General features: G+C 44.5%; 1 protein-coding gene across 5 annotated transcripts in view; it reads left to right on the forward strand.

The window, feature by feature from the left end:
- Nucleotides 1-24795, forward strand: part of LOC138468103 (ADP-ribosylation factor-like protein 6-interacting protein 4) — a 758894-nt gene that overhangs the window by 42746 nt on the left and 691353 nt on the right. For 3 of the 5 annotated variants that reach the window (XR_011268204.1, XM_069608521.1, XM_069608519.1), the window contains exons 2-3: nt 4676-4757; nt 20095-20166. Coding sequence is in view for 3 of the 5 variants with exons in the window: in XM_069608521.1 (XP_069464622.1) it covers nt 20097-20166 (70 nt within the window). In the remaining 2 variants the exon portion in view is untranslated. The remainder of the gene's footprint in view (nt 1-4675; nt 4758-20094; nt 20167-24795) is intronic. The other 2 variants (XR_011268205.1, XM_069608520.1) reach the window with 2 other exon arrangements.

Raw genomic sequence — 24795 nt, forward strand, 5'->3', positions numbered from 1 at the left:
ATATTCCACAGACACATACAACCACTGCTTATTCAAGCTATAGCAACTTCAGAAAAGGCAAACGTGAATTAAGCTCTCTTGTTATCTAAAGGCGCACAATGCCATTTGATAGAAAGATGCCCACTTCACTTGGACCATTGCCCACCAGTGGAACACCTCCAAATGAAATTACTTATAGGAATGTTGCTGCTCTGTTGTTTTCATGTAATCGAAATATTGTTCCCCTCCAGTTAAATGTTTGTGTTTTGCAAAAAGATAAGGCCATTGTACTATACTATGGTTAATAAACATGTGGTTCTCTCGTTTTTTCCTTTTTCCTCCTGTTATTTTTCCTCCTTTTTCTTTTTCTCTCTCTCTCTCTCTCTCTCTCTCTCTCTCTCTCTCTCTCTCTCTCGTCAGTTTTAACAGTGAGCTCCAATAGTGTTTCTTTCCAATGTCTGCGTCTGTAGGTCCTAAAACAGTTGGATTATTGAACACCGAGGCAAACATATTGACAAAACAATGTTAATGTTTTAACAGACACTAACCTTAGCATCTTCCTTTAGTGCCCAAAGTTGCATATTGCCACAAGTTTGTTCCCTAAAAACATCTGTGTGAAGAACTGTAGTATACCTTATGTAACTTTCAGTGGCAAAGCAATAAACTACAAACCCCACATTGAGTGTTTATAACACAGGGTGCACGCTTTGCTCATTCTCTTTCTTTGTTGCTCTTTCACCAGACAAATAGCATTTAATTGGAGCCTATGGATATGCTCATACCCTTATTACTTGATTTGATGTTTATTTGGTTAAACCTTTTCTAGCGTTTTCACTGGGATTTTTCTTGTTTGTTACCTTTTTTTCAGCTAAGTTTGTTTTAGGTCAGTAATGCTTACCATACTTTTTTTCTCTACTGCTGATGCTCCTCCGCAATTGCGTGCGCTCACCAAGCCGCTCTCTGCGCCTCTTAGAACATGCCACTCACCCTGGGAGCAGCCCTACAAATAAGGGGAGTATCGGCCACTTTTACTCCCTAAAAATTGGCAAATACTCCCAAAAAATAAAAATGCGGAGTAAAAATACTCCCAACAAAAAATCTGAAAAGACATGTAGAATCTTGCATCCCTGCTTTCTCCCTCACAGCTCCATAGATATGTTTAGACCAGTAGTACACTTAGTACCTCAGGAAGAAACAACTATTTTAACTGCCTGATTGTAAGAAGTAAACATGTGTCTTTCAATGTGCATGAATAACTAGGTGCAAACAAATTAAATATTACGAAAACATTTGTTTTTCAGTTAAAACATTTAACTCGGTTATCAAATACTCTCATTGAGAATTGGATTTAGATTTGTACTCACTAAAAAATCATTTTATTCACAACTTTGAAAAATAGGGAATACAATACTCCCACTCACAAATTTTATCTGAAGCACTGGCTTGGAGTATTAATCGCTGATAAGAATGTTCCTGCAGCATTGAGTGTCAGGTGAGCTGCGCCATTGCTGAGTGTCCATAAGCCCTCGCTATTCAGTGTATGGAGTTGAGGCAGGGGGATCTAGGACGTTTAGGAAGTCCCACTGATTCAACACCCCTCTGTGGGAGCTCCCTGCTGGTCTGGCACACCGTTGCTACATATGGCCCGCTTGCCAGTAGCTTATAAAATATACATTTTCTCTTTAGGGCAGAGGACTCCTAGTTGATGATGCAAGGTCATTGATTTGTGGGCTTTAAGTCATTCTGAGTTCCATAGTCTTGGTCCTAGATTTGCCTGCCTGTTATGTGATTCTGTCATTGCCTGCCTTTGCAGGACTGAGGGACCCGGAGGAAGAGTGCTTGTTCCTGCGAGGTTCCTGAGACTCAGAGTTTGGTTGGTCAGATTTCATTCCTTTGCATCAAAGTAAGAGGATCGACAAGGGGCAGAACGTGAGGTCGTAGTAATGGCCTTTTATAGATTGGTTAGCTTGCAGCATGTCATAGTTCAACTATAGAAATTCCACAGATTGCTGGGATTTGTGTTTTTTTGCTTTGCTGCTAAAAACGCACACGTTTTCCAGTTCCTTGGATGAGAAAGCCAGCCAGTCCTATGTTTTTCTTGAAATTCTGGGATCTGTAGTTTTAAAATGAAGACCACAAAACCATAAGCCCCTGAATTTCAAGGAGAGAAAAATGAGGCGGCATAGCTTTCTCACCCATTGAACTGTGAAACTTGACAGCTCTGTAAAAGTAAAGAAAGTGTAGCATAATAGTCGCATGTTTAGCTATTTAATAGAATAAGTACTCCCATATATTATCAAGTAATAGGAATTCCTATTGTCACAAGCCAATGCACTCCCTTCTGTATTCCTCTGAGCAGCTCACTGCTGCATCACTGCTATGAGTCAGTGTTTCACCAAGCCTTGTAGCTAAGTGACGCAATTTACAGCAAACAAACTATCGTCGGTCCAGCAGACACTGGTGACCCAGACCTTCTCAAAGTGGATGTTGTCTGCTTATGATGAGATTTCCTGAGACTGTGTATCGGCTGTTCTCCCAGAGCCTTCAATCCTCTTTACCATTATAAGAACTATAGAGCAGACAACACAGAGCGCTTGAGTTTAACTTTTCCTGACGCTACACTGAAAAATGTATACTGTTCGAGATTATTAGAACATCTACAAGAGCATGCGCAAGACATTACAGTCCGAACATTCTATCTGCCATGCCAACATTGTATGGTGCTTTTGTATATATTCACTGCCTTCGTAGAGTGCTCTCCCAAACGTATGAAAATATTACCTCAATGCTCCAAGAAGTACTAAACCTTGCAGTTTATCCTGAGATAAGCGCCCAACATTCTGTGCAATCACAGTGGTTACCTGCAGCTTTACAGATAAGAAGCATACACTTCTCTTTTAATCCCCCGAAAACAGGAACATACTCCCAACAATAAAAAGGAATAAAAAATCCAACAAACGATAGTAAAAAAAAGACACCTAGGAACCTGCTCTTGGCATCCACCTAGGTACTTTCACTGGGATATATTCGGATCAGTGGTACCAACAGGAGTGCCACAGGGAGGAATTTTAATATTATTATTATTTGGTCCGAAGCAAATAATTTGCATGTATTACGAGGCGCAAGGTAGCATGGAGAACATAAATAGGTCCGTATTAGAGTTGAAATATTTGTTTACATGCCTGAGAAAATAGCCCTGGAATTGGAATTTCTTCTTTACACCCATGAAAATCATTTAATCCCATATACTTACTTCAAAATCGTATCTGAAGCACTGGTTATGTGTGATCTTTCACACCAAGTTGGCCATATTGACCTTGATAAGCTACGCAACCGAGATATCTGATCGATAGTTCGGTGCACCAGGAAGCTTGTGGCCACATGCTCAGATATGTAGAGCGTGCACTTGTAGCCCATGTTCTTCAGCCCTGGCCCGGGGCAATGGTGTGCACCTCCCTTGCCTCAGGCATGGGCAGTCCCCACGGGAACAAAGCACACCCCCCGGCCAGACCAGCTGGAAAGAAAGGGGTGCATGGCAACCTGCAAATAAAATCCTTTGTTAAACTGGAGATGGGCTGTGTCCTGAGTTGTTACCTTATCTACTACAATGGGATGGACACACCAAGATGGATTTTTCATATGAACTCCCATAGGGTGGATTTGGTGGAGCAGACACATAACCTCTTCCTGGCACCACCTACAGCGGGTGGTGCCAGGAAGAGGTTATGTGTCTGCTCCACCAAATCCACCCTATGGGAGTTCATATGAAAAATCCATCTTGGTGTGTCCATGGGCCCATCTATTGCCCCTTGGGGTGGGGCAATAGATGGGCCCAGTGGGTGGCCTATGGCAAGCTGCTGCTTCTCTAACTGCCTTCACAATCCAATGCACTCCCTTCTGGTTTATGCTGAGCAGCTCACAGCTGTACCACTGCTATGAGTCAGTGTTTCAGCAAGCCTTTTAGCTAAGTAACACAATTTACATTAGAAAATGATCGTTGGTCTAGCAGTTGTTGCTGACCCAGGCCTTCTCCAAGGTGGATGTGGTCTGCTTATGATGAGATTTCCTGAGACTGTGTATCGGCTGTTCTCCCAGAGCATTCAATCCTCTTTACCGTTTAAGGAGTTACAGAGCCGAAAACCTTCTTCACGCTTAACCTACTGCACTATATGCATTCCTCTTTCCACTTCTAATCCCCCTACTTAACTATTAACATGAACTCTATCTAAAACTAATACCATATCCAACTATAAATATTCGACTAAATATACATTTAAATATACGACAAACCACAAAATACAGCTATATTTTTTATGTATTTATTTTAATTTTATTTACATACTTTAGTGCGCTGAAAGCCCGCAGGCATCAGGCGATGTTATGTTACATACAGGTAACGTTTTTTTAATGGCTGGCTAGTAACTTGCAACATGACATTTTTTCTCTTGGAGTACTCTCCGAGAATGTTTACTGTCAGTAGGGAACTTCTCATCCTTGATTTGAGAATCTCAATCTAAACCATCCCTACCTTTTTGGGCCCTTTGTATAACGTTTGTTTCTATGACATTTTTCAGTTTGTGTTTTTACCCTATGATTATCCCAGTGATGGGCTTTGTTTTGTAGAACAACCCACAGACACCTAAATGATTATGCTACTGGGTCTGCATGTTCTTAAAGATTTTAAATGTTTTTTCAGAGTTCCAAGTTAAAAGATTGCCATCTTGAAGTAGGTTCTGAGAGTTATACCAGATCTCCTTGCTAGAAAAAACATTTCCAAGGTAATGCATTTTAATATATTTTTAGTGAAAATATTTTTTATTGTAACAGATGTAACTAATACTTTGTTTTAAACAAGATCCAAATGTGTATTGCCCATTTGCTTTGTTGCACATTGCATCGGTTTCATCACTTATTCCTTATTATCACTTCTCTCCAGTCTAGTCTTGTATCTCAGTTTTTCAGGGAAACCAATTAATGCTGTCAATCACATAAATCGCTTAACTTCGCAACTTTGCGTGATCTTTAGGTATGCCAATGCCACATTTTGATGGAAAGTGAAGTCGAGTATTCTGGGTATTTTAACAAGAAGACCTTGTTTGTATTCTTAAAAAACTCTAGCAGTGTCCTATTCTAACCTCCTATAGGAAGCTAGTTTGGAAAGTACAAATAGCCTATCCTGCTTGTTTACAGCTCTAGAAACCGTTATGGGAAGAGGGCAGAGGAAAGAAATTGCAACATTTACAGCAATCGTTAATGGTATTTTTTATATAAATTCCTATCATTAAATTTGCCAGCACAAAATCTAGGTTACACAGTCATTATGCTTTTTTCTTTATTGGTATTGAAGTATTAGTAATGAAGAGTCTGTCTTTATTTATCTGAGTTCAGGTTCTGGTTCTGTATCCAAAAAAGGCAGGGATGTCTTTTGGGGAGTAGCTAGAGGTAGCAACCTCTACCCATGGCTCCCATTTTGGCACCCCTGGCTAGCATTAGGTTACAGTTGCAGAAGAACTGTCAGAGGCCGAAAAGAAATATGGCTATCGGCTCTCTCCAAGCTGTTTAATTTATATGACTGCCTGTGGCGCTAATTAGACAGAAGGGGCTGGCATGTGGGTGTGCACAATGTTGCAGATGTTCTCAAGAACACATCAGGGACTTTTTTTGTATTATTTGTTTTGTCAATGGGGCTTATTGTTGGAGCTCGGGACACGTGTGCTACTGAGATTGCCAGTTTGGTAGATGGGTCATTCTGTCACTTGGAGTTCTCTTGCGTTTTCTCTCCCAGCCGGGCCATTTACTAGTTCTTCCCCTCCACCGGGTCTTCTGGGAACTGCATTTTCCTAGAGAAAAGAGACTAGCAAGCGTTGTGCAGTACAGGCTTTGGGGCAAGAAAAGGTGGTACTTGTTTCATACATAATTTGGACCATCACAACTCGCCTCTATCCCCTCTTTACAAAGTCAGATCTCTGACCACGTCAAAACACAAGTACTTTGAATTCTATCCCAACCATTGCATACCCATAGCAAAGGCAATGCCTATGGGTGGGTGGTGGGGGGAGCCTTCCATCACCACGCATATGTCCCAAATCTGGGTATCTCTTCTTTGATATCGATTTACACTACGATTTCTAAACTAAAGCAACTAGCTAGCGAAAAGAGGCTTCTTGTTTGCACTACCCACTCCCATTTGGCATTGACTTCCCTTTTCGAGGCGTGGTGTTGGAATAAAACAGTGAGCAAAAGTTTATCCTTCGGCAGCCAAGTTCGGACTGTGGCATAAAATTGGCTCTGGAACCAATCATAAATGGCAGTTATGTTCCTTTTATATAGTCCGAGTAGTACACAAGGATTATTTTGAAAATTTATTTCAAATTGTGAATTTTTAAGAACATTTGTTCAGTAACAATGTTCAAAACTGCTAGCTACACAGTGAAATAACTCCTCAAACTAGCTCACTTTGGTCAGAAAACGGCAAATGGGCCTGCACTTCAGGCATTTCCCTATTGCCCTACAGGCAACTCCAAACCTGGCGGCAGTCGCCCCGCAGTGAAGACTGCAGAAATTAGCCGGTCACCCCTGCTTGAACATAGGAAGAGCAAAAGAAATGTGCCTGTGAAGGGCTTTTGCCTGACCAGCCCCTTCAGCACAGGACCTCCACACTATCCATCAATACACAACAGGGAGCAAGCCTTTGTTCCTTTAACACAAACTGGCTGCAGTAGCATGCGGTTTTCTAAAATAATATAAGGAACTGTAACCAGCCAATGACGAATGCAACAAGCCAAGCGGAGCGACCTGCTAGAGCTAACGGACTAAAAGGCATCTTAGGGAGTTTTTTCAAGTGCCCTCTGGTATGGGCTTAGAAAGAGCCAACCAATAGTGTTAAGCTGCGTTAGCACCAAGATAGACCTGGCATAAAATAAAGGCAAGTCAACACAGTAGAAGTACTGAAAAATATGCGCTGTGTTATTAATTATGTGTTCAGAAATGATTGTATGTAGTCATTCCAAGATGATCCTTTTCGAAACTTACATTGCGTATAGACACTCGCGCAACGGGAGTTCCCAAAATAATCTTTCCTGCTCCTTGTCATGCCGACCCACCTCGCCTTTCCCTCTCTTTTCTTTCCAAGTACACCCCGCCAGTCCCCACCTCCCTACACTCCCGAGTCTTTTTGACCCTTCCTTGACTCCTCACTCACCGCCGCTGTCTTTTTCTCTCTAGATTGCCCAGTCGCCATTTTGCAGTGGTTATATGTGGAACCTCTATTTTGCAATTCAGGAAGATTATCTTGAGAAATATCTACTACAAGTTAAGTACTTCAAAGAAATGTCACACACACATTATTAAAAACAGTAAACAGACTAGAAAAGCCCCAATTCATTTCTAAAACCTATAGGAAAAAAGAAGATCCAATTTAGTAAAATTTTTCTACGTTACAAAGCTGAATAGGGAATTTCAGTGTGTTTGTTTTATTTTTTTAAATGATGAAGTGCATAGAAAATAGGCAAGTATTACAAGTCAACTAAGAACTTTACAAACTCCTGAACCTTAATGGGAACAAAAGATACTTTGACGATTCACAGATAAGTCAATGTCTGCAGTACCTTTTAAGGCGTTTTAGTAGTTTAGGACATTTTGTTCCTAAAAACCAAAGTAACAAAGTCAATGGTTTCACTCACAGTTATGGTGAAAATATATCCAAGTATAAAAGCAGATCGCGGAAGCAAAGAAGGCAGCACCTACAAGGTGCAGACTCTTGGGGAGCCTTGAAGAGATCCGGGCCCAGGTTCTATGACCAGAGGGACAGAATGGATGGTTGCATAGCAGAACCACAAGAAAACAGTCATGCTCACAGGGCCCTTGGAGGACTGCTCGCAGCATTGTCAGAAACTGGAGATTAGGTACAATGACAATGGGGAGGCCAAATGACCCAAGGAAGGCTACCCAAGCAGAAGAAGGCTGCTTTCAGGCACAGGTGTTGTGGTTGCTGAGATCTTTATTGGTGCCTGGATTGGTTCTGCAGGGTGGAAGTTGGAACTGGAGTAGGAGCTAGAAAGTAGCTCCTGGTTGTCGGGATTTTTCTCAGGCCAGGAGTTCCTAATCGTGACCCAAGAGCTATTAAAGTCCATTCTCAAGAATGGGGTGCCTGGAAGATGGTGGAACTTGTTTTTTCCCAAACTGTGCCATGTACCCAAAAATACATTTCTGAAACCCCCTTTCCATTGCTGTGTGTCTCTGTCTTGTATACTGTTGCTCACTGTTTCTGTTGAATCCTCGGTGTCTGGCCATGTGCCCTTACATATCTTCACTTTTGACATTCTCTTTGAATTGCTTTTCCTTTTCTTTCTTATACATTTCTTTATTTCAGTTCATCAATCTTGCTTCAACCTCTCATTTAGTCTTTACCTATCTTTGCCACTGCAGCATAAGTCTACCACTACATCTGTAGCTGCATTAATCTCTGTTACTGGTCTTTTTAATGACCCATTTTTATCTCTGCTGATGCCTCTTTTTTCTGTTGACTGACCTTTCTCTCTGCTGCTGCAGAATGAGGCCCTAATACATAGCATGTAACAAATCTAACTTTCAAATGAGAAGCAACAATAAATTTGTGTCCAGTACATTTTACCAGCCATCCGTTAATTTTTTTATTTTCCTTTTTTATGCAAATGTCCATACACATAGTTCATGCCAGATAGCTATACTTGTGTTCCACCACTTGGCTTAGCTGCTGTTAGCTCTTAGTATCAAGCTAACCAGGTTCATCTGGGCCCAGTCAAATACTTGCAGCAATTTCGAACGCTGGCTCTAGTTCATGCTTTGGACTATCCTGGGATGTGTCATAACCGGGAACATAAGATCAACAACAGTAAAATGATTCCCTTAGAACAAACCTTGAAGAGGAGGGCACAGCAGCAGCAGCAACAACACTGCACTGGTGGTGACCCTCTGAGACAGGTCACTGGTGGCTCTGGTGAGGACAAGGGGATTTCAGGGAGGGCACCAGAATGGTTTTCAAAGACGAACAGCTTCAGAGGTCAGAGCCATGTCCCACGCAGGAGCAGGAAAGCCAGGTGGTGCAGCAGCAAACCACTCTGATTCCAGTCAAGGAGGGACTCTCACTTCAGGTCCAGTAAGTATTATGGGTCCACAAAGCTTCGACTGAGTATCTGCTGGCTGCACGCAGAGATGTTCCAGCGAGGAGAGTCGGATGTAAAGCAAAGAAGAGCATGAGGCAAGATTTGCAGCACAGAGGCAAAGTTTCACTGTCTGCAGGATTAGGTGTACAACAGTATAGTCTGCCTCAAGAATCCTCAGGGACTTCCCATCCCTCCCTAAATATACACACATACATGGGCAGGAGCATACTCCTGCCTACCAATTCACAGCCATGAACATTTTGGTTACTATTCAGTAAGGGTTGGCCAGCCAAGCTCATGTTTCGGGGGCACACATGCATAGATGTGCATTGATGCTTGTAAGGACCCTCATTCAGTTTAAACTTGATACCTGTCAGCCTCAAGGGCATCTGTGGGCTCTGCAAAAAGCCTAGGTAGGCAGAATGTCCATTATGTCTATTCCTCATTACCCAAACACAGGAAAGACCACAAGTAAAGTAGTTGGGTTGTAGGTCTTAAAGCATTTTGGAAGTCACTTTGCTTCCATACAGGGGCAAGAGGCTTCCAAAGTATGTAAATGCTACAGAGTGGTGTAGACAAAAGTAAATGTAATAGCTCACACCATGGGCTACTAAGTACAGTACATCATAAATGAGTTGCACCTGAAGGGAAACGGATGTGGAAGTGTCCCTGATGGCAAAAGGAGTCTAGACACAAGAACGCTGCAAAGAAGTTTAGGAAACTACTCCAGTTGGATCAGAATCCCATTTAAGCACTATTCCCAGACGCCTACGATCCTGCTTTCGGGAAACCCAGAGTGAGGCCCAGGAGACACACCTCCAGAGTGATCAGGAGATCGAGCCCAGTTATTACATTAAGAACACTTTGCATTTTGTTCCCAGTATGAGGCCACCCCAGCGCAGTTCCAAGCCATATGTATAAAATCAGCCTTGACCATTTTGCAGCACTTGCACGCGCCTTGAGAAGTTGCATCAAATCTTTTTTTTTTTTTTAGCAATGATGTATGCCTGATGTATACATTTGAACTGGAATAGTTTCTGCTTATGGTTCATGGAGACTTTCCTAATGTATCTCCAGTTATTGGCCAGTATGTCTTGCCCTAGAGTGTTTTCCCATTTCCACCTAGCTGCCCTCAGCGTGCCCCTTCTTCACCACAACACTAACTTTTTTAAAGAGTGTACAATAGTTAAGAATCTTATGGGCAACACTGTAGGTAAATGTGTATGGTTGTTAGGTAAGATTTTCATAGCTATGATAAATCTTCCTCATCTGTGTCAAACCCAGAACTTTTTGCTTTTATTGGTGTATTATTTTTCTTTATACCTGTGTGAGTGAGAACCCTTTTCCACACTCACAGAATCATTCACTCTTTTTATGGGTGTCACTTGTAAGACTCTCCATAGTGTCTTTTAAAAGTTATCCTCTTTGACAACCTTTTGGCAATACGTGCATATTGTTGCTGGGTTGCCGTAGGCATTCCCCTTTTAACTTTGTCTGGCTAACCTTGTGAGAACTGTAGTTCCCAAGGGTAGAAAGGATCTTTGGATCCCTTTTACATTTTATTAGGTGAGACTAGCACCCCCACTGCCTTATGTGGAGTGCTGGGGAGATGCTGAGTATCCCCTTCCTCATTTTAAATGTAACATTTATGTTACATGGACAAACATACCCTTAATGGCTGGTGGCAGTGAACCTTTTATGAATTTGGTGCACCTTTACTGCGGGCTGTTTCCACAGCCACCCATGGGTGCTCATTTTACCAAAATGGCTCCTGTCGTCTTCTTTTGCCGTTTTAGCCTTTCTTGTTCCTTCCCCTGACCTCCAGCGCGGGAAATTCCTTTGTGTGATATTTATCTTTGGTGGAAATCCTGTGGATTCCCGCCCAGGCTCCAGAGTGTCTGTGAAGGCAGGAAGCGAGGGAGGAGTCCAAAACTCTGCAGCCTTTTGTCTTTAAGCCTGACTGCGAGAATCCAGTTCAAACTGGAAGGCTGGCAGTCCTAAAAGGACTGCCAACCCCACAAGTTTGAATGTTGCATGGCTGTTGATTGGCTGGATTCCTGCATAAAAGTATCATCCTGGAAGCTGAAGAGGCAGTCGACCACTGGAACCAAAACGGAAGAGGAAGATACTACAGCTGAGATGATTTTCAGCGACCAGAGATCCTGCTGTGTAACTGGAGCCTGCTGTAGCCCTTCCTTCCAATCTACCAGGGACTCTGAAAACATCGACCCAGTCCCTGGTGAGACATCCGACGCCGTGTTGCAGCCTTGCCTGGCTGAAAGACCCCAATACCGTTGGACCTCAAGCCATTGTGCGGTGCACAGTCTTCCAAATTCCAAATCTCGCGGAAACTTCGTGGGCATCCTGCTGGATCTCCAGAGGCATGATTCAGGTCCGGAAAGTCCCCTCACCAGAGTGCTGGATCTTGCCAACGACGGGAATCCGACGGCTGATATTTATCTTCTTCTGTGCTCCTGAAAAGGCGCCAAATCCAGAGCCGCATCCAGCCTCGAGGAAACTCTTTCCTGAAGCCTTCTCCTGTAATAAATCCTATCTTCCGTCTTCTTGACAAGGAATTAATTGACCAGGTTTTTGGCTGCAGATCCTGAAGTCGTTCCTGCTGCAACTCTTCTTCTGTGCTGAGGTACTGTGTTGGCTCGGGTATTTAACCTACCTTAAGCCTTTGTGATTTCTGTATAGCTTTGGGGTGTTTTCTGTGATTGGGCGGCCACTCATCCAGTTCACCCAGACCCATTGCAGAATCCTCCTAGGGTGTCTTCTCTGAAGTCCCTGGACCCTCAACTAACTTTAAAGTGAAATACTTACTTGTTTGAACAGTCTTCCTCTGGAACTCTAACTTTGACTGCAACTGAACCCTATCTCACCCTGCCTTCAGCTGGCACCTAGACCACTAGGGTCCCCCTACTGCCTCTGAGTGAACTCATGCCATAGAATAAGGGAAGGACAGTATAAGAAAATGGTTCAGCCTTGAAAAGAACAGCGAGCATTCAAAAGCTACTTGTAAAAGAAGTTGATTGGTAACTGTATCTTGCAGAGTGAACAGTTACAAAAGTTATTACTTACATTAGAAATGTTCTGCCATTCTGAAAAGTATATGTAACGTCTTTCTTCCCTTAAAAACCTTTTCGCCATTCTAATAGAAAGTAGATGTAAGGTTATTTTACTCACCTGTAAATTGGCTGTGCCTCTTGGCCTCAAGTAATGCTGTTGGCTTCACTAACTATTTCTTTCAGATAATAGGTGTATATGTTTCCCAACTGGGTCTTGCTTCTCCTGACTTGCTGTTAGCCTGTCCAGAATAAGGCTGCATTAGGTTTTACCTACCTAGAATAACCTTGAGTCATTCATTAAGTGTAACGCTGGGTTTTGCTTTCCTTGGTTTGTTTAGACAGACACAAAAAGAGTCTTAGGTTTATACCTGCCATTACGTGAATCCGAGTGATCCAACCGCGGCTGATTTGGCCACGGTCGTAACGTTCGCATGAGAAAGGTGCGAACTACCAAACGTTTGCACCTTTCTCATGCGAACACACATACTACGGGGGCTGCGGGGGTGTCCCCTCTCACTATACCGTTTTATTATTATACTTACCTGCAATGCTACCACCAAAGGTACGAACTTTTGGTGTTCGAACCTTTGGTGGTAGCATTTTTAGAACTTTTGGTCATTACGACCATTTGTTCGCAGTAAAATCGACCTAAACCCCATTAAGTTGCTTATAACTCCTGTAAAAGGTCTATAGGTTTTACTTACCTTGAGTATAGCTATGTTATCCTAAAATAAATTGGAGTTATTGCTTCCCTTAGTCTGTGAACTGAAAAGAAAATGTAATTGAATATTTACACCCCAAGGTCCAACGCCCCTTCAATAACTGTGTTATCCTGAATCACAGTTAAAGGTTTATACTTTTCCTAGAATCTGTGTTTCACTAGATCAGAAAAGTATATATGGTCTAGTTGATATTACTATGTGATTTCCTGCTGAGCGTCACGGTACAACTGATAAGGTCTACTACCCTGGTATTACTGAAAGTACTGGTTTGACTTCCCTAGAACTCCTGTTAGGTGTTCCAAATTAGGTTATATGCTTTGGTCTGTGTACCTTCAAGCATAGTCTTGTGTTTTTCTATAATGTGTTTATATGATCTGTGATGGTACTTATTCCCCCCCGCCCAGATTAATTTGGGCCTACTTCTATTTAAATAAGACCATTTATTTTTTACAATACATAGTGTTTCAGTTTTTCTTTGGACCATATGTATATTACAATATGTATATTACATATGTATATTATAATTTCACAGCCCTCCCTCCTAAAATAAGCCTGGCTGCTCTGTCTACGCTACCCTGAACTCAGGTGGTACAGCCTTATACTAAGAATGGAGTCTTGTACTGCCTCAGTTGAATGGTTTTACTAAGCCCTTAGTTGGACTTCAGAAAAACTGTCCTAACAAAAGTTGTTAGGCAGAATCCTGTGCAGTTCCCTTAGGGAGCACTACACAAGATTAGGACTACAGGTGAGAGCAATAAATCCCCTTTGGTATCAGTCTGTACCACAAAGATTTAGTTGGTGGCTGAGCAGTCAGACTTATCTGAAGAAGGAGATGAGCAGTATTCAGGGTTTACACAATAGGTCTACTGTACTATGGCACAAGGAACACTGACCAAAGCGTTGTATTAAAAAGTAGTTATATATTTATTTTACACACTTCTAAGAAAACACATTTATCACAGTTATCAAGCAAGTTAAATTAAGTCAAGGAAAAATATACACACTCCCAAGTTAAAGTGTAGACCAAGTGAACCAGAGTGAAAACTGAGCAAAAGGGCACAGTGACAACTACACACAAGGGATCCTCTAACAATGCCTCACAAGGGAGGAAAAGCACAAGTTATCTAGAAATAAGTTCTTATACACCCTAGCAACACTTCCCATCAGTTTGTGAACCAGTTCAGCAAGACAGTGCATCAGTATAAGCAATACTTAAAATGAAAACTGAGCAAAATAGCATTTCACAATGATTAGAAAAGGGAAGGAAGGGGTGGTTGTAAGAAATAGGTGCACCAACACAGTTCTCAGTGAGACTCTAAAGAAAGCAGGTCTAACACATGTGACCAGAGTCAGTAGGCCTGTGCCAGAGTCAGTGGTACGGGGCAAGGGCCCAGGAGCAAAATGTTCTTGTAGCTGCAGTCAAGTCTTTGGTTAACGATTTTGAAAAGGTGGATGCAGAGGGTGAAAGACAATGTTAAGAGAGGGGGGCGGCCAATCCAACAGGTAAGTGAAGGATTTAAAACACCTTTATTGCTACCGCGAAGAAAGGGCGGCCTGACGGAACAATGTACCTTAAAATGAAGAAGTGGCTCCTGCGGTAGCGGTTGTTCTGCAGTTGAGGTGATCCAGCAGAGGAAGAGAGGCTCTCGTCGTGGAGGAAGGTTCTAGTTACTGCACCACCCAGGGATGAAAGCAGCCGCGGTGCTTCCCCTACGAATAAAAGGTATGCTCCTTTAAATCACGGTCTGGGTGGACTGGTGCCTGCCTATCAGGCCACCGAGTACTGGGTACTGGCAATTCGACCAAGGCAGGTTGGCAATTGGCAAACTGGTTGGCCCCACCAGCTCAAGGGAAGAAGGCTCTTGCAGATGAAGATCTTCTCTCGTTGTGTGGAGAAAAGCGGTGAGACGCTGCAGCAGGGCTTCACCGGTGGTGCAGTCGTTGCAGATGTCTTTGGCTTCTCTCCTTTTCGGCTTCTTAATTCCAGTGGCAACGTCTTGCTCTTTCAGTCCTCAGGACCCTGCTTTTATGCAAAAAGATCCCCATTCATACAACCTAGCTGTCACTAACACAGTGGAGTGGTCATCTTGGCGGGAGACCCTCTACCCTATCAGGATAGAGTGCAACATGGGCTGCTGAGGCAACCCTGTCCAGGGGTCCTACTCCCCCTCTCACACAATGGACCCACCCCAGACACAGTGGCGCCGAAACGGACGAACAAAGGATCCCCGACCTGGGTTAGGAGTTTAGAGAAAGACACGAGAAAGAAGGTATATTAAAGTTCTGGCAAATAAAACCTACCGGAGCAAAGTTAATATTAAAATGCACCGGCGGTATGTTAGAGGCTGTCAGAAAAAGTGGTAGCCTCGAACAATGGGAAAATCCCATAGGGAAAGATTTGCGGTCGAATATTTATGGTAGTAACCACTGCCACCAGACAGAAACTTTTGAGAGAGCGACTGTACGGTACCCTCTCGAAAATGAACATAGGGGAAAAACTATGAATCCCTTCCAGTACCTCCATAGTAAGATGGGTTGTACTGGTTTAGTTCATAGGATTTGACTAGTAAAGTCAATTGTGACTTTACATGCCCTGGGAGACAGTAGTCAGTCTCAGGGTATGGAGTCTATGTTTGGGGGTCGCTACGACACCCCTGGGTCACTGCACTGAGGGTGCTGTGTAACACATGTGAGTAAAGATGGTTCCTATGGGGTTGAGAAAGATCCCATAGGCATTAAACACAAAAATAGCCTAGAGCACACATAGCAAAAATGCCTAAGAGTGGGAAAATGAGTCTCACTCTTAGCAGGTAAAAAGAAACAAACCCTTCAAATCCAGCAAAGCTGCTGGGGGACTCTATAGGTAAGGGAAATTAGCCATAGAATAAGAATTCTCCCTAACAATAGTCAAGAAAGAACAAATAGCAATGTAGAACCAGTTGGAGACAGGTACTTGAATTGATGGGAAACACTTGGAAACCACAAGAAAACCCAGATTAAGGACCCCAGTTCTGTTTAAGTCCAGCCCTGCTAGGAATTTGGGGCTAGTGCCCATACGTCATCAATTCCACAATATGTATCTTGCAGGAGAGTATGTGATTAGCGAACAAGAGTTGCCAAAGCCAACGATTGTAGGTAAATGTTACAGTATTAGAAAATAAAGGCAAGTAAAGTTCTTACAGGTTTCTTTCCCACCCCCACCACTTTAGCAGAAGTCCAGGGGGGGAGGTGTGATCTTTCACTTGACCACCACCGATTTCAGTCGGGCAAGGGAGAGATAGTGTTAGGACTTTACGGCCATACAACCCTTTTGCGTGAGAGGGGGATAGGAATCAGTATGCAAACTCACCCCCCCTCACTCTGCTTTCTTCAGCAACCCCTTCAGGGGTTCCTAAATCCACTAAGACCGCTTACTTCTAGGCTTTATCCGGTCAAGGGATGTACAGGGGAAACAAGTGCAGATGTCGCTTTCGGCATTGGGATTGGGGACAGCTAGTCAGCAGTTCCAGACTCTGATGAGCCGGCCCTGGAGATTGGATAGCTGGACACACTTGGTACAACGGGATGAAGACCTCCATGGGGCAAGTGAGATCAGATACACAAAGAAGGGGGGTTTCAGTGGGAGTCCCCATGATCAGATGATCTTTGTTGTGAGAACAACAATGGGGAAAGCCCTGCATGGCTTTTCTTTGGTCGGGAAGGCCGAAACTGCAGGGACAGGTGTCGTGTTCCAGAAGTTGGGAGATCTGCTGAGTTTCACACCTGGAATGGCAACCGGTGCAGTGAGTTAGTTCAGGAAACAGCTGGTCAGTCCACTGGGTTGTCCAGGGACACTGGCTCAGCATGCATGGTTTCTCGAGCAGGGGTTGGAACAGGTTGTTCAGTCCAAGGGTCAAAATGCCAACAAGGGCCTTGTGGAGATCTGTAGAGTGGAGCAGGGCTTCACTGGGACTTGGCTCGAGGCAATGCTAGTCAGCTGCACTGGTTGTCCTCAGGCCCTCAGATGGGTTGTACTTCTTCGTAGAGGTCTTGGCTTGAGTCACCCCCGCAATCCCACAGATGATAAGGAAATGCACCGTTCTGGCAGGGTCTCTCCAATGATGGACAACCTGTGGCCAGCACATCTGTCCAGCAACAGACACACTTTGGCTTGGATGTGGACTGGGTCCAGACATGATCAGCCCCCAAATCCGACCACCAGACAGAACGCTACTTTGCCTGGGTAAGTAGAGGCTTTGCCCGTGAATGTGCTTTCCATCTTTGATCATTCTGGATCCGAGAGGGCAGTAAGAAGGCCAATCAACTAATGGCCAAATGACAGGTCTTGTGGCACAGCCATTTTACAATATATCGTACTCCAAATGGCAGTATGCAGTAAAATGCAAAAGTGCACAAATTAGAAAAATATCCGCTGCCACCCATCCATCTTGGACGCATTGTGTCTGCAACAACAAATTTGCAAAAGAAACCGTTATTGGCACAGTGTTTCAACCGCAAGGGTATGTATCCAGTTTTAAAAATGCAAACATTACTGTAAGTGAGACAGGGTCTCCCAGTACTGAGTCTTAGGGACTGATAAGTCTCACCATTAAAAAGTAAGCAATTGCGGAGGGCTTTACTTAATGCCAAGAAGTCATGTCAGTATGCAGACTATAGCTAAAACATAGGGCGTCCCATTGAAGTCTGTGGGAGGAAAGCAGCAAAAAGAAAATGTTTTCTAACACGCTCCAAGGGGCACATTGCACAGTATTAATCAATGGTGGGCCCCTGGATGACAAGCCTCTTGTGGGCGGGGAAAGAAGCCTGTGAATCGTGAGGTGAAAACAAACATTTCAGTGGACTCGCTGTGAGTTTTAGGTCCAGACTATCATCCTCACAAGCACACAAAGGGGATTCCTTCTGCCTGAGCACTGAAGTATATGGTGCCTGTTAGGCAGAAACCTGTGCAGTTCCCTTAGGGACCACTGCAAAAGATTTAAGACTACAGGTGTTTGGCAGTAAACCCACTTGGTAGCAGTCTGTACCACACAGATTCACTTGGTAGCTGTGGCTGAGCAGTCAGACTTCCCTCAAGAAGAGTTGGCAGTATATAGAGTATACACAATAGGCACAGAGATACAGTAGCACAAGCAAACACTGACCAGAGCTTTGGTGTAAAAGTATATAATTATTTATTTTAAAGACACACTTGTAAATTACACTAGCACAAAGAGGTAAGTAAATTCAACACAGTCACTATTATATATACACAACCCTAATTACTTATTAGACAAGTCTCAGTGAGAAACACCACTTATTTTCAGACAGAGGTGAGCGCTTAACATAAGATTGCACTCTAATAAGTTATTAAAAAGGGAGGGACAAAGGCAGAGTTATGGAAGCACACAAATTTCAATACTTTTAAAAGAACCACAATAAGGCAGGATAGGCAGAGTTCTACTGGCGAACAAGGAAGTCAATTGCAAGGCCCAGCTCTTGGAGAGAGCAAGCAGAAGGGGTCCAGGTTCGCACAGTGGGGTTATGCCCAAAGAGTCTTGTAGATAGTTCGCACACAAAGGATGAAATTAAAGTCAGGAAAAAGTTAGCTACGTTGTCCCAGGCCAGCCCAGGTTAGAAAGTCGAGGCTTTATTGTCACCCCGAACGATCTGTCGCAAGGGAAACCAGGCGGGACACAGTACCTTAAGTGTGAAGGAAGCTCCAGCCGCGGCAGTTGTTCCTGGCAGCGGGTGCAAGTCAGTGTTTCGTCCAGAGGAAGAGGAGGTCTCGCTGTGGAGGAAAGATGAAGGTCGTTGCACTGCCAGGGAAGAAACCAGCCGTGGAGTGAGTTTGGTTAAAAGGTACTACCCTTCTCTTCGCGGTAGTGGTAAGCCGTGGTATCCCGGTTGCCGGGGTGCTTGGCACGGGCAAGGCGGCCACGAGATGCTCCAGGAAGGTGAAAAGAAGGCAAAACTGGTTATCCCCACCAGTCAAAGGAAGAAGACTCTCCGGACTGGAGATCTCCTCTGTCGTTGGGAAAAGTGGTGAGACGGTTCAGCAGGGCTCCACCGGTGGTGTTGTCGTTGCAGGTCGGCTCAGCTTCTCCCTCCTCGGATTCTTAGGTCCTGTGGCGACTTCTGAAGTTCCAGTCCCCAAAGCCCTGCTTTTATGCAGCACACCCCCATTCACTCAGCCTAGCTGTCAATCAAACATGCTAAGTGGTGAGCCGGCCGGCTCACCACTTGGGCCAATCACACAAGAGTGCGCGACTTGAGTTACCAAGGTAACTCAGTCCACGGTGCCTAAACCCCCTCCCACACCCCCTGTGGTACCCAGACAGAGTGGCACCACTTTTGGAGGCTTCTGTGGAGAAGCCCGCCAAAAAGTGGAACAAAGGGCTTGACTTGGGTTGGAGTCACAGAAGAGAACACAAACGCCATTTTAGAATCGAGTTGTGACAAAAAAATACCAACCGGTGAATTAATATTAAATAAATAAACCATCGGTATGTTCGAGGCTATAGGAATTAAATAATTAAAGTTGGTAGCCTCGAACAATGGGAAAATCCCCTAGAGATATATTCGCGCTCGAATATAAAAAGTAGTATCCACTGCCACCAGCCAAAACTCGATCAGAGGGGACGGAGACGTGCCCCCTCGAACAACAGACCCCGGGGCAATCGAATTGCCCCGACCAGTACATCCACAATATGATGGTTTGTACTGGTTTCTGTTCATAATTTGGGACTAGTAAAGCCAATGGTGACTTTACATGCCCTGGGAGACCGTAGTCAGTCCCAGGGTATGGAGTCTATGTTGGGGGGTCGCTATGACACCCCTGGGTTACAGCACGGAGGGTGCTGTGTAACCCACATTAAAAACACATGAGACCCTATGGAGTAAAAGACCCCGTAGCCCATAAAACACATGGAAAGATAAAGGAACACCTCAAATTATGTCTAAGAGTGGGAGTAAAAAGAGTCTCACTCTTAGCAGGAGAAAAAAATAAACCCCAAAAATCCAGCAGAGCTGCTGGGGGACTCACTAGGTTTGGGAAATTAGCCTTTACGGAGAATTCTCATTAACAGTGCCCATTGATGTGAACAGGATTATCCTTTCATTTGTAGAACTGACCTATACAATGTGCCCACTATATTTTGAACCACCATTCTATTGTTTTAAGCTATTTTGTATTTTTAATAGGCATGGAAGGAAAATCTGATAAATGCAGACCAACATCACCAGGATTGCAAGATGAGACCGATGTCCGAAGTGGTTAGTAAATCTAAGATTATTTAATAACATTATTTGCCTGTTTGCAGTTTAAGTGACAAATTACTTTTCAGGCGATTGGATGCATGAAAGAAAAGTGGTCTCCTATGCTCTGCTTGCCTTCTCCTGGTACCTGGTATCTCGGATGTGATCAAGCTGGGAGACCTCATCAAGGCTCGACAGCCATGTTGGATCTTTGTTCAATAGTTTAAAACAACTCTAAATCACACACTTGAGTAGAACACATGTGAGTACCCCCACATTACTGTAACACACTACTGTGCCTAGGAAAACTTCAATTATGTGGTGGGGTCCCACTTCCTACCCACATTGCCCTGCTAGCCCCATAGACCTTTCTTTTTGCAACTTTCCCACCATTGAACCTAAGCAGTTTTGATATAGCTTTAACCCTGTCTGACTTTTGCTTTACTTCCCTTGCTTCATTTACCGATTTTGGAGACACTGGTCAGCCCTTATGTTACCAGTGCAGGAAGACTCTCCTTGCAAGACTCCTTTTGTCATTTTACAGTGCAGGGTTTCTTTGTGTCCCTTTTTGAGATTTTTTCTTTTGTAATATTTGTGTTACTCTTAAGATTTGTCCAGGAAGGCCTGATGGCAGCAGATACTTTTCTATCGTATTTTTCTCACATGCACATTTATGCTTTACTGCATAAAGCCATATTGAGTACCAAAAACTCCACCTGTACAATGCTGTTTTCGCCTGTCTTTTGGCCATCTTGTCCCATGGGTTTCTTCCTGCCCTCGCGGGTCTAGAAATGCCACATATGGCATGCACTTTCGTGGGCTTCATCTATGAGTTCCTGGACAAAGTGTAGTTGTGCACAACTTTGTCGGATATGGATGGTGGGACTCTCTTGTCCCTATCCACATTCCAGCCAGGGAATGCCTGTTGCAGGGCACATGTGGGATAAGAAGATGCCCATGATTGGACAGCCTTTGCCATTTTGAATGGTGTATTTCTTTACCATTGGTGGATTGGGGAAAACACCAGTCCGAATGTGGGATAAAAGGAGGAGCCCTTCAGTCATTCCTCAGATCATCTCCTGTAGCGAAGACCCTGAAGGAGAGGGGCATGGTGTTGAAGATGCGAAGACTGCTGCTGAGGACGAGCAACATTGCCTCCAGCGAAGTCCTGGTGAAGCCCTGCCTCTCTGCAACGATCTACAGAAGACCCTCATCAGTGTGTCGACCCTTGGGCTGGTGTGACCAACCAGTCCAGGAAACCTGCTTGAGAAGCATTATGCCAGAAGCCTTCCAAAGTGTCACAAAACCATTCTGTGGGCTGGTCCAAGGCATTTCCTTTGCATCAGTCGCCGTCCCGAGTGGCAGCTGGGAACTCCACAGTTTGATGATTGGTTGGCTAATACCAGTCATACTGCAGCTGCTGCTCTCTTGCATGAAGAGTAGTATTCCTAGCGCTATGTCTTCTTTGCCGCCCTGAGTGTCGCTTATCACCCACTGATGAGGTAGTCTTCACAGCTGGCCATCTCTGTAACTTCCTGGGAGTTTCCTCTCACCATAGGACCTACTATGGCTGCCGTCATGAGGTGCCTGGGCCGTCTTGCTTGAAGTCCCCTCAAACTGCCTTGCCGTAGTGCTGAAACACTGAGTAGCCGGGACCAATCCCGATACAGAAACAAACCTCTGCATCCGCTGGACCCTCTGCAACCGGACCAACAATTGAAGCAAGTGGCCCCAGCGGTTTTGAGCGACCTAAGGGTGGTCATGCAGGAGTTCAGGGCACAAGTTTGCATATCTGTTTTCTTACTCCCTCCTGCCACTGGTATTGGGTGCAAAGTCCACCCCCTTACTATTCCTTGCATGATCAGTAGAGTTGTGGCCAAAGATCCCCTCAACCCCTAGGATAACCCCTAGTGTGGTGGGTCTGGAATATTATCCTGACATTGTTTTTAACTACCTTTTTAATCTTTTTAAGAGCTTTTGTTCTGGAACTGTTACTCACTAGTTTGCTTTTCCATTACTTGTTCTATGACATTTGGACTTCCAATCCCTTGATCAGGCCTACCTGGCACATTCTCTTTTAGAGGTGCAAGGCATATTTACCTGGTACGTAAAGACTGCTTATGTTATAGGTGCCTTATGATTATGAGGCATAGTATATGTTCTTGATTGCATTGCACCGTTTCTCTTCACTTTGCTACCTACCATTTTATTTGTTTCAACTATATTGGAATTTGGGTACTGTAAAGTGTAGGCAATCTCACTTTGAGATCTGTGTGTGTGTGTGTATTTCTGATGCTTGTTAATTGCTTAGAATCACATGCTGTGCATATAGTCTGACATCCAGTGGTAACCGCAGAGTATTGCATCTTGTCTTTCGAGGATCGAAAGGGAACATCAACATGGGCGTGCCTGTAACACTATCCCTAACGTGACGTGTAGTGTACGTAAAATCCCTCATGCGTCGAGGTACCTCAGATTGTTTTTTTCGGCGCAGTTATGTGGTCTCCCTAATGCGGAGCTCTTCATAAGAGATTGTGTTATTTTTGTATTTATCGAACTTTGGTCGTTTATTCCTGTTAAATCACCTCGACGGTTGAATCCTGTGCACCACCGAAGACCGCTGGGAATTTCAACGCCTGTTCCAGCCGGCGCTGCCGTCCCCGTCGTCAGGCTTTCTGGCCAGCCGATACAGTAGGAAGAGTGGGGTCGGGTGGGCATATTCTTTTCAAGAATGCCGTTTCTTTTCCCCTCTCTTTGTTCCCTGGGTTTTGTTATTGCTATATCAATCCTGCGCTATGGACGGGAGTCCATTTAGATTTTGTCCTTCGTGTAAGACCAAATATCTTGTGGAAAGACTAGCACCGTTAGTGCAATAATTGTCTCCCCCCTCAACCACAACGAGGCGGCCTATGCGGCCTGTAAACTCCTGCGTCCAAAGATGATTAAGGAGCGAAGTTTGAAGCGGTGGTCAGCCAACATTATGTCACAGGTCGATGTAATTCCACCGCCACCACAGCTGCCGAGTGTGATGAAGGGACTAGCGATGACTAAGGCTCCGTTTCGGAGGCCATTGACCTGACGGCGGACAGTTCTCGATCTGCAGTGTTCGTCCTCGACCCAGATAGGCACGACATGAGTCATGCTATGGGGAAGGCACCCGGCGACAGGGACGTACAAGTTTCCCACACTAAACACACAACCCATGGTTCTTCGGCGGTACAGTCGAAGCGTTCCAAAGCGCCAACGGGCTCGTCGGATACTTCGACGGGATCCGCTGACCTTTATGATCGGCAGCCTTCCCTGCAACCACAGCAGCGGCATGCGTCTGGGTAATCTAAAGTAAAGGGCGCTAGCACCAAAACACACGCGGCTGTTGAGACGCTACATAAGAAAGCGCCAACACTGCTTACGGCCCCATTGATGCCGAAATCCACTGTGCCACCACTGGGTCAACCGGCACATCTCCCTACTACCCCGAGCATCAGCAAAAGTATCGCAAGGATCGCCTCGCCGGTTACCCATAAGGAACGGTCGAAAGAGATGGCGAAACAAAAGGAACTGCCTAGAGGCGCGCCGAGAGACCCGTCACAACGTCTGGAACCTCGCGAGGACTACTCTGAAAGCCCTTTGCCTTTGTCCAGTGCTGTAGGAGACAAATCTCGACGCTCTACAGAAGAAGTGGGTCAAAATGACCCCTTTCCTCCCCTGGACTACTCCTGGTTCATCTTCATGGACCAGGGAGAAGTTTGAGGGGTGTATGGACAGACTAGAGAAATGTGTCTCTCTTTCTGAGAGGTTTGCTCCCAAAAGGCCTTGTGAGGACCTTCCTTTTACACCTATGGCCAAGTTTCAGAGGACCTTTGATGATCCTCATGAGGAATATACTTATGACCTCACTGATGACGAGGACCCTGTGGACACACATGTACAAGATGATGCCCCCTTTGGGAACAATATTGATGATCCTGCGTATCCTGTGGAGAATTGGGAAGACAGCCATCAGGTTGATTGTCAACCTTGGGCGTCCCCTCCTCCTACCCCGGGTCCTCCAAAGCTACCACTAGTAAACTACAAATTCTCCAGAACAACGCATTTAGAGCGGCCCTAGACATCTCTAGAAGAGATCATATCACAGTACACAGCCAAAAGAACAATTGGATCCCCATCTTAGATAAAATTTCCCTAAAAACTGCTTCACTCACCCACAAGTCCCTTAATAATGCTGCTCCTATCTACCTGATTGACAGATTTCACAGACAGACCTCCCTGAGACCGACAAGAATAGTATACAGAGACTGCCTGTCCGTTCCCAATTACAAACGCTCCACTATAGGAGGCAACAGCTTCCCAGTGTAAGCAGCTAAACTGTGGAACTCCCTACCACCCACTCTCAGAATGGATTTACCGTACCAAAACTTCCGATCCAAGATTATTTCTTGGCTGAAGATGCACGCGCTCTAAACACACTGAACCCAAGACCTGTATCGCCCTTTTTCCATCTGGACATATTGTACTCACATGTGTTAACCTGTATATATGTATATATTCCCTGCTATTATTATTATTGTGTATATGTGTATGTATATACCATTATTGTTGCAACTAAGCTCCGCAAATTCCTGTAACTGCTGTGCCTTGTTACCCCAG

The sequence above is a fragment of the Ambystoma mexicanum genome, chromosome 4q (assembly GCF_040938575.1).
Source record: "Ambystoma mexicanum isolate Mex_15411 chromosome 4q, UKY_AmexF1_1, whole genome shotgun sequence".
In the NCBI taxonomy this organism is placed as follows: domain Eukaryota; kingdom Metazoa; phylum Chordata; class Amphibia; order Caudata; family Ambystomatidae; genus Ambystoma; species Ambystoma mexicanum.